Raw genomic sequence first — 10707 nt, 5'->3', positions numbered from 1 at the left:
GGAAGGGCGGGGCTTGAGGAAATCAGAGGGGCGTAGGCGGAGCCTGGAGACCTCAGACCTAAGTGTGGGGGTTGTTTCTCTAGCGAAGAGACGAGACCCCCAGGGATCAAAAGCTCATGTTTATTAGGAAGACTCTGAACAAACTACCTACCCCGCCCCACCTTCAAGCCTGGGGAAGGAGGATGGGGGATCTGCACCCTCCTCCCATATATACACAACAGAATCCCCCTGGAGAAGGTGCCCCTGCTTGTGGGGGCTGAGACAGCAGCTTTAACAAGCTAGAGCTTGAGAGCCAAGCCCCCTTTCCTCTCCAGACTCAGTTTTCTCATTTGTAAATGAGCTCAGGAGAAACCGGTGTTACGGAGTTTCTCCCCAGCGCTGAAGATGTCCGATTCAGAAGGACGAGGACGTCGGAAGACTGACCAAGGGCCGCCCCAGGGGATGGGGGTGCTGGGTATCCTGATTGGAAGGCCACCTCCCTCCCGACCCAGCGCCTCTCCTCCAGCGCCGCGGGGCTACGTGGCCTCAGGGCCCGGGGACAGGAGGCCACCCCCAAAGCCGGCCTCACGGTACTGGTTGGGGAACATGTTGCTGCCCACGAGGCTGGCAGTGCCTCCGTCCCCGGGGCCCGGGGCCTGATAAGAGTCCAGCGTCAGCGGCTCGGGGCCGGGGGGCTCCCCGACCGCAGCCCCTGCACCGCCGTTGCCCGCGACAGCGCTGGTGAGTGGTGGCGCTGGGGGCAACATGTCCAGCATGGTCAAGAGCGTGGGGGCAGCGGGGTCGTAGGGAAAGCTGTCGTCCAGGAGGTCTGGCCCGCCGGGGGGTTCCAGGCTGGGGAGGGATACGGTGCCCGGGAAGAAGTCTGTGTCGGGTAGCAGCACTGACGGCGGGAGGTACGGTCCTGCAGGGATGAGAAGAAAGAAGGAAGCATGGTGGGCTTTTAGGGTCGACCTTCCGCCAGCTCAAATGCCGGGTCTGTGGCTAAATACTTTATCATGTGGCCTCCTATAACGCCAGGGAGAACTCTGAGTAGGGACTATCACCATTATCTCCTTTTTTTAATTTACGATAATTTTCTTTGAGGTATAGTTGATGAACAGTATTATACGTTTCAGGTGTACAAACAACGTAGTGACTCACAATTTTTCAGGTTATACTCCACTTATGTGTGTGTGCTTAATCGTTCAGTTGTGTCTGACTCTTGGCGACCCCATGGACTGTAGCCTACCACGCTTCTCCGTCCATGGGATTCTCCAGGCAAGAATACTACAGTGAGTTGCCATTCCCTTCTCCAGGGGATCTTCCCAACCCAGGAACTGAACCCAGGTCTCTTGCATTGCAGGTAGATTCTTTACCATCCAGGCCACCAGGGAAGCCCATACTCTGCTTATAGTTGTTATAAAATATTAGCTATATTCCCTGTGCTGTATTCCCTGTCCTTGTTGCTAATTTATTTATCCGTCGTAATTTGTACCTTTTAATCCCCATCCCTATATTTCCCCTCCCCCTCCCCTCTTCCCACTGATAACTGCTAGGTTGCTCTCTATATCTGTCAGTATTTCTTTTTTGTTTTATTCACTTTTTTTTATGACTCCACATATAAGTTATATCATACAGTATTTGTCTTTCTCTGTCACTAAGCATACTCTCCAAGTCCATCCATGTTGTTGCAAATTACAGGGTTTTTTTATGATTGAGTAGTAATATATTGTGAGGAGGGCATGGCAACCTACTCCAGTAATCTTGCCTAGAGAATCCCATGGACAGAGGAGCCTGGCAGGCCGCAGTCCACAGGGTCGTATACAGACAGACAAGACTGAAGCGACTAAGCAGCAACAGTAATCCACTGTATATATATACACCACATCTTCTTTATCCATTCATTTATTGAAGGACACTTAGGTTACTTCCATTTCTTGGCTATTGTAAACAATGGTGCTATGAACACTGGGGTACATGTCTCTTTTCAAATTAGTGTTTTCGTTTTATTTGTTTTGGATATACACTCAGGAATGGAATTGCTGGGTCATATGGTATTTGCAAATGATATGACCGGTACAGGGTTAATGTCCAAAATAAAAACAGCTCAAAGTGAAGTCGCTCAGTTGTGTCCGACTCTTTGCGACCCCATGGACTGTAGCCTACCACGCTTCTCCGTCCATGGGATTTTCCAGGCAAGAGTACTGGAGTGGGGTGCCATTTCCTTCTCCAGAGGATCTTCCCCACCCAGGGATCTTATAGATAAGGGCAGTCCTTATCCTAAACCCCACTGCATTTGTGCATAACAGGAGAGTTAGCCTATCCTTTCCTGAATTAAAACTAGAAAAACAGCTCATACGATATTAAATAAACAATACCCCAACTAAAAAAATGAGCAGAACTGAATAGACATTTTTCTAAGGAAGACATGCAGTTGGCCAACAGTCACATGAAAAGATGCTCAACATGGTTAATCATCAGAGAAATGCAAATAAAAACCACAATGAAGTATCACCTCACACCTGTCAGAATGGCTGTCATCAAAAAGACATAAATAACAAATGCTGGTGAGGATGCAGAGAAAAGAGAACCCTCATACATTGTTGGTGGGAGGGTAAATTGGTGTGGAAAACAGTTTGGAAGTTCCTCAGAAAACTAAGAATCATTCTTATTTAATAAGGAAACAGGCAAAATAACTTGCAGTCCACAAGTGAGTTGTGGAACCAGGGTTGAAACTGTGCTCCTATAATGCTAGTGAGTTTTCCTCAAGAATGAGGAAGAAAAGGATGCTCCAAAGCCCCCCAGCGTATAAAGACAACCCAAAAGGTGAAATCTCCACACCATGGGAGACCCAAGGAGAAATACCAAGTCCCAAAATTGGAAGGTAAAATGGTTAAGTGTCATTGTGGAAGTCTTTTTGAGACAACACAAACCTCACCAGCAAAGACTGACTAGACTTATTTTAGAAGGAGTCACAGTGCTGCTGGAACTCTATTTCCCAGTTTCCCTGGTAGCTTGATGTGGACATGTGATCAAGTGCTGCTGGCTGAAATGTGGGCATGCTGGCTGGAGCTGCAACAGCCATTCTACACCAGGAGGTGGAAACTATGAGCTGAAAATGGCAGGAGCTTGGGTCTCCAATGATCATGCAGCCACCAAACAATCTGTGGACCACCCATCCCTGGACTGTGTGTGTGTGAGAGGAGAAATAATGTCCTACCCTATTGAGGTTCCTGTTATTTGGGGTTTTGCTGTGAATTCAGTTAAACATGATCATAACAAAATGCAGGTGGCATTCTTGGTTTCCGGCAAGTTCCTAACATCTCCTGGGCACCAAATCCTATACTAAATAACTGTGCATTGTGGCCTCACTAAATTCTAGAAGGAACCCCAAGAAGGAGGATCTCCATCTGCAAGTTAAGTAAACTGAGGCCCAAAGAGATTGCATAGGGACTTCCCAGTGCAGTGGTTAATCCACTTTCCAATTCAGGGGACACAGGTGTGATCCCTGGTTCAGGAACTAAGATCTCATATGCCTCAGGGCAACTAAGCCCATGCACCACAAATCCATTTCTAGACCCCCTCACACCACAGCTAGAGAGAAGACCTTGTACTTCAACAAACAGCCCACATGACACCCAGAAAGATCCCACATGCTGCGACTAAGACCTGATGCAGCCATAAACACATATTTTTTTAAAAAAAGATCACACAGTGGCTTAATTGTGGCCTTGAATTCAAACCCAGTCTGATTGCAGAGGCCAGGCTCCTAACCATTCCACTCTAGTGCCAGCTTTGCCAAAGGAATGAGAGAGGGGAACTTTAGATACTGGGAAATTGGGGTGATGGAGCAGGTGAAAGAATTACTAAGTGGCTAATGATGAGGGACTTCAGGGTCAAAGGTTGATGAAATGGACTAGGACTGGGGGTTTCTAGGGCAGAGGTCTTGGGCATTAGTTAGAGGGTGTTGGGGGACAACAGATGACACTTGAAACCTTCAGGTGAGATTGGCTGAGATTGACAACTCCAGCAGACTGGCTGGGAGCTGGGGTCAGTGTTCTTAGAGCTAGCGGTCAGCGAGTGGGGAGGCTTTGGATAGAAGCCAGACAGGGTTACAGTTCATGGGATCTGGAGGCTGGCGTGTGAGTTGAGATGAGGGCCATGGTAGAAGAGGTCAGGGGGTGACTGAATTCAAGGCTGGCTAGCTCTGACACCACCTCCATTTATCCATCATCTACTCCCTACTACTACTTTCTCATGTATCATCACTAATCTAAACCTGTGCCCATGGGTGGTGATCCAGTGGCTAAGACTCCATGCTCCCAATGCAGAGGCCCTGGGTTTGATTCCTGGTCAGGGAAATAGATCCCACATGCCGCAACTAAAGACCCCACGTGCCATAGAGAAGATCGAAGATTCCATGTGCTGCAACGAAGACCTATTGCAGCCTAAATAATTAAAATTTTTAATACATTAGAAGTAAATCAACTTTTGCCCAGGTGTAACTCCCCACTCCACCAGGGACTGGCTGTGTGACCTTGGGCAAGAGATGTCACCTCTCTGGGCCTTGTTTTTCACCAGTAAAATGGGACTGCGGCATGGGGGGAGATGACAGCACCCACCCCCCACCCCCCATAAGGACTGCACAGATTAAATGAACACACACAAAGCAGTTATGCTCAGAGTGTCTGTAAAAATAAATACAGTAACATTTAAAAGGCCAATGAGGTAGGTATGTGGTGATACTTTTCAGAGGAGCCCTGAAGCTCTGAGAGGTAGAGCAACTTGATGAAGGTCACACAGCATGTAAATGGCCAAGTGGAGATCGGAGCCTCTGAACACTTCTTTCCACTTTATGTTGCTGGTTAAGTGGTGAGGCACTGGCCATGTAGGAGCTCTTGGGGGGCCTGAAGAGGCTAGAAAAGCGGGGCTGCAACCCCCTCCCCACCAGCCCACCTCGAGGGCAGGGGCTTGCACTGAACCAACACCCACCTGAGCCATGGCTAGGCAGGAATTGATCCAGGAAGACTGGTTTTTTCCTCCGTCGTTTGCTCTCAATGCCATGGGGATCTGAAGGAAGGCAAAGATGAGGACCCCTGGATCCCACCAGCCCTTCCTCCCCAACCTGGGGGGGTGGGCAGGGCATTGGGTCAGTCACCCCCTCCCAGGGACCTGGAGAGGGACATCAAAAAGGGCAGAGGGGACACACCAGAGCTATTCAGCTCCCCAAGGACGTCAGGCAGCCCCCGTTTCCGCTTCTTGTCCACGCCATAGCTGTCTGTTCAGGAGATACCAGAGGCATACAAAATAACCCATGAAAAATAAGAATTAATTATAGAAACCATTTGGGAAGTTGAGCTGTTCTGGCTTTTCCCAACCAATGTATATAGATGTCCATATCTTAGAATAAAACCCAAATTACTTTTAACCCCATTGGAACATCTAAGGCATAATTCTGCCCCAGCGCCTTTGCACTTGCTGTTCCAGCTACTTAAAACACTCTTCCTCAACTCATCACTTTTCTGGAAAACTGCTTAGTCACCCTCCTGTCCTCAGGTCAGCTGCCCCCTCTTCCAGGAAACCCTCCCTGAACTCTAAGGCTGGGTCAGTTGCCCTACTCTGCAAGACTAATTCTATAAGCAGTTCCATCCCAGCCCTGCCCAGTCTGCCTGCCACTGTATGGGAATAGATCTCTTCCCCCCCCATCGCCCCACCCCTATAGGACGATAAGCCTCTTGGCACAGGGCTGGGGCTGTCTCTGGTACCACTATGTTCCCAGCAGAGGGCCAGGCATGAGCAGCTGTGCTGAGGGGAGAAATTATTAAATAATCCCAAAATGTCATGAGATGGGTACTGTTGCTATTTCCATTTTGCCACAGGAGGAGTCTGAGACTAGGAGAAGCCAAGGTCACACAAGCCAGTAAGCAGACCAGGATTTGAACCCATCTGTGCAACTCAGAGCCTACATTCTACTTCTGCCTCTTCCCGTTTCCCCTTTGGGTCATCCCAAGCAAGGCCAAAGACCTGGTCTCTGGGGCAGTGGGTCACCCTGGGTTGTTGTGGTTACCATGGTCCCGAGGCAGGTAGGTGAAGGGCAGAGGCTCACTGCAGACCCCATCAGTAAGCCGCTGCAGAAAGACGTTCACTGTCACAGGTTCAACGATCTCCAGGTCCTCGTAGGGTGGTGTCTTGAACACAATGGCAATCTGGCGGTGCACATCGGCCTGGGAGAAGTCAGCCCGGCCTTCCCAGGAGGCTCTGCTGAACACCACCGATATATCCTCTGGCAGGAAAGTGGGGGCATCAGCTGAGCCAAGACACTTGGTCCACCAGAGACCCAACTCACTCAGCCTCCCCCAAAATCAACACAAGTATTTCTAAGAATAAAACTAATTATGCGGCATGCATGCTAAGTCACTTCAGTTGTGTCTGGCTCCTATGGATCGTAGCACACCAGGCTTCTGTCCATGGGATTCTCCAGGCAAGAATACTGGAGTGGGTTGCCATTGCCTCCTCCAGGGGATCCTTCCAACCCAGGGATTGAACCCACATCTCCTGTGTCTCCTGTATTGGCAGATGGGTTCTTTAGCACTAGCGCTACCTGGGAAGCCCATATATGTGTATATATATTGAGGCTTTATATGTGTTGGACACACACAGATTACCTCTAAGACATACAACAGTTTTAGGAAGCCCATGATATTGAGGAGAAAGCAAAGGCACCAGGAGATTAAGCCACTTGTCCAAGGTCACGTGGTCAACACGTGATGCAGCCAAGATGGGAATCCAGGCAAGCAAGAGCTCTTTAGCACTAGCTCCTAGGACTTGGGGACGTTACTGACATTTCTGGGCCCAGTCATCACCCTAAAGAGGGAAAGTCATAGCACTCACCTCATAGGAGTTGTTAGAAGGATTAAATGAGTCATTCCAATAAAAAGGCTTAGAAGAGGACTTAACATAATAGGTGATCAATCCTTGTGAAGTATGATGGCTTTTATAAGCATTATGTAAAATATTAGCTCCAGGTCTGGAACTCAGAAAATCCTCAGTAAATGCTACCTCTTTGTGATGTAGCTCTTAGGTACCTGGGATCCCATCTCATCCTAATACCAGCTCATTTTAGGGGTTGAGGAAACCAGCTCAGGGTATTAAAGTCACCTGGCCAAAATCAGCCAGTGAGTCAATGACAAAATAGAACTCAAAATCTACCTTGAATCATTCACCCGGGGCAGGATCAGTTTTTCTGCCCTAACCCCAATTCCCAGGCTCCTGAGAATCTCCTTGGCCTTCCTCAGATCTCGGCTCAAATACCACCTCCTCCAGGAAGCCTTCCCAGATGCCTGGACCATATCTGGTCTTCCTGTTCAGTCTCAGTACTGTGTCTTCTTCCCTATCAGCATTACGCACATTTACAATTTGTATTTCTTTCCCTACCTCTCATTGAACTGAGAGCCCTGTGAGGGCAGAGTCTGGACGTGTCTCGGTCACTGCTATGCCCCAGCACTGCCTAGCACAGAGGCCCAATAACCATTTGCTCTTAAAAAAAACAAAAAAAAACCAAAAAACAGACTTCCCTGATGGCACAATGGATCAGAATCCACCTGCCAATGCAGGGGGACATGAGTTCAATCCCTGGTCTGGGAAGACCCCCACATGCTGCGGAGCAACTAAGTCCATGCGCCACAACTGCTGAGCCCATGCCCTAGAGCATGCATGGTGCAACTACTGAGCCTGCATGCTCTAACCACCGAAGCATGTGTGCACCTGGAGCCTGTCCTCTGCAACAAGAGAAGCCACCACAATGAGAAGCCTGCGCATCGCAACGAAGAGTAGCCCCCGCTCACCACAACTAGAGAAAGCCCACGCAAAGCAACAAGGACCCAGTGCAGCCAAAAATGAATAAATAATAAAATTTTTTAAAAGCCAGTTTGAGAAAGGGGTTTTGTATTTGAATGGATATGACTCAAGTGGAAACCTCCATTTTCTCCATCTGGAGCCCCGACCCAACTGTCATAAGGCATTTATTTATACAACTCCACGATTTTAATACCAGAGTAGTTCCCCAAAGTTCCTGATGCCAAGGTCTGCCCAGCATTCAATGCTGGCTAGTATAAACAGGCCTCCTTCTCTGTTCATGAATGAGTGAGTGGGTGTGTGGGTGGGTGACTCAGTGAGTGAGTGAATCAATGGGCAATATCTGAAACCAGAGCTCTGGACCCTTCTACTAGGCTCCCCTGGTTAACCAGCTACTCCTCACCGTCTCAGTCTCTGCAAGCTGGCAGACCCCACTCTGCCTGCTCACTGCCCCAGGCCCCTCACCTTTCTGCACCTTGTCACACAGTAGGTAGAGCTCCTCGCCACCCGTGCACGGCCCACTCTCCTTGTTGATTCGACAAATCCGTAGCTCCGACGTGTTTGTAGACTCTGGGAAAGAGGAGAGGAAGACACACAAAGGAAAAAAAAAAAAATTTAGTCATCAAATCCTTACCAGGAACCCAGTGGGTGCCCACTCAGGATGTGGAGAGGTGGGAAATGGACAAGCCAGGGTGTCTGATATTTTTGGAACCTGTGCTGCAGGTGGAAAACAGAAGATGCCCAGGGTGGAGGGGTTAATGGACATCCCATGAGTCCTCTGCACTGAGGTCTAGTGAGCTCCCATCTCTGTCATGGGGATTGGATAAGGTCAAAGCCCATTGGTAGCTAAGTGGGGACCATGTGCCCTAGACCTGGCCAGTCAAAGCATCACCTCCTCCTGGCCACAGCTGATTGGTCAGAGAGGAGAATGTGAGGAAAACTAGGCCAATGAGAGACAGCCCTGGGACTTTGAGCAAAAATATTGGGTAAGAGGACTTCCCTGGTGGTACAGGGGGTAAGAATCTGCCTGCTGATGCAGCGGACACAGGTTCAGTTCCTGGTACGGGAAGATTCCACATGCCACAGAGCAACTAAGCCTGAGCTCTAGAGCCTTTGAGCCGCTACTGCTAAGCTCACTTGCCACACCTACTGAAGCCCAAGTGCCTAGAGCCTACGGACCTCAATAAAGAGTAGCCCCACTCACCGCAATTAGAGAAAGCCTGCATGCAGAAAAAAGAAAGAAAAAAGAAATTGGGTAAAAGAATCTCTCTTCAGGAGCGGGAGAAAAGTTCCAGGCTGGTAGGGCATAAGACTAGAGCTTTGTACAGTTATTTTGCCCCTGCCTGGGAGGGCCCTGCTAAGAGTGACTCTAACATGAAGGAAGCATGACTGAGAGATGGAAAGAAATAGACCCCTAATGACATCACTGAGAGCCTGGATACATACAAACCTGAAGCACTGTATTACTTCTGGATATTTTTAGTTAATGGAACATCCTTTTTTTTTTTTCCTTATGTGAGTTGAGATTCTATCTCTTGCATCCATAAAAGCCTAGATTGATATTCCCTGCCCATTTTGATGTCTGTGGCAGTCCCTGTAAGTGGGCTAAAATCTAACAGCCATTCCTAATCTTCTCTTCTATGCCTGTACCCCTTGATACAGGATGAAAAATCTAAATACATGCTTTCTCAGACTGCTTTGCAACTAAAGGTGGCCATGGAGCCAAGTTCTGGCCAATGAGACATAAACAGATGCCTATCAGGGTGATTCTGAGAAATGTATTATTTTCTGTAAAAGAGAGATTATTACTTATGCTGCCTGTTCCCAAGGACTGCGTCATTGTACTGATTGTGCTTTCTACAACACTAGAAGGCCCCATTTCCTTAGGCTACTTAGTAAACGCTGACCTCTAGAGGTGGGCAGTGTACAGCTTGCACACCACACAGGGTGACACCGCACAGCATCTTGAACATAGACATGATGTCTGGAGCTGTGGCAGCCAGCTTGTAACCATGAGGGAAAGGCCATGAGAATCACAGAGCTACTGAACCAGCACCCTGATATAGCTGAGCAGCTGAATCAGCAGGAACAGACTTAATAACTGAGCAAAAAAAAAAAAAAATTCCCTGTTTGTTCACCCATTGTGTATGGGGCTTTCCAGTACTTGCGACCAATGGCAATCCTAATGGAACATCGCCCTCAACTCACTCTTGTCGTAGACAGGCTCAGAGAGCACAGGGTCCATCCGGCGCATCTGTCCTTGCTGGTCCCTGTATGAGGCCTGGAAGCAAATCCTCACAACATTCATGTCTACCTCCTGATGGTTCTTCAGGGACCCAGCTGTGGGAGAGATATGGGAAGGCTGAGTGTGGGTGGTGGAGACCCTAGCAAGGGGATGGGGGACAAGGAAGGGCTGGGGCTGGGGCAATGGTGGAAACTGGAAAAGGCAAGGGGATGGGGTGGCGGAGGGGCGAGGAGTTTGAGAGGATGGGATGCTAAGCTAGGCGCAGGGACTCACCATTGTAGGGGTCAATGCCCAGCTGAATCTTCCGCTCAATGGCAGCCTCGATCTCTTTCTTCCTCACACACTGGATGCCCAGGTTGTTGAAGCTGAGTAGGGGAAGGGGTGAAGGGAGGCACTCCTGAAAGGGCAGGTGTCACCCTGACCCACAAGACGGCTCTGGCAGATGCTGCTGCGGGGCTCACACCCTCAGAGGCCGAAGCCCCCTCAGGCCCAGGGTTCCCAGCACTGGGAGGAGGCTGGGGCTCAAACCCTTAGGGGTATGGAGGATTCCTGAGAGAACTTGGGAACACGCCTTATCTTTATCCCATGAAAGCACCAGTTGACCTCATTTATAAGAAGAAAACTGCCAA

At 49.1% G+C, this 10707-nt stretch overlaps 1 protein-coding gene across 3 annotated transcripts in view; it reads right to left on the bottom strand.

Annotated features, from left to right (window-relative positions):
* Positions 1–106: 106 nt before the first annotated feature.
* The window catches only part of RELB (RELB proto-oncogene, NF-kB subunit), a 28558-nt gene continuing 17957 nt past the window's right edge, over positions 107–10707 (bottom strand). For all 3 annotated transcript variants that reach the window (XM_015100238.4, XM_060398119.1, XM_060398120.1), the window contains 7 exons: positions 10352–10443; positions 10042–10173; positions 8299–8403; positions 6047–6262; positions 5189–5257; positions 4972–5049; positions 107–901 (listed from right to left, as the gene is read on the bottom strand). In XM_015100238.4, the coding sequence (XP_014955724.3) occupies positions 516–901; positions 4972–5049; positions 5189–5257; positions 6047–6262; positions 8299–8403; positions 10042–10173; positions 10352–10443 (1078 nt within the window). In that variant the 3' untranslated portion in view covers positions 107–515. The remainder of the gene's footprint in view (positions 902–4971; positions 5050–5188; positions 5258–6046; positions 6263–8298; positions 8404–10041; positions 10174–10351; positions 10444–10707) is intronic.

This window comes from Ovis aries, chromosome 14 (genome assembly GCF_016772045.2).
Source record: "Ovis aries strain OAR_USU_Benz2616 breed Rambouillet chromosome 14, ARS-UI_Ramb_v3.0, whole genome shotgun sequence".
Classification (NCBI taxonomy): domain Eukaryota; kingdom Metazoa; phylum Chordata; class Mammalia; order Artiodactyla; family Bovidae; genus Ovis; species Ovis aries.
This window is presented reverse-complemented; position numbering and strand designations above follow the sequence as displayed.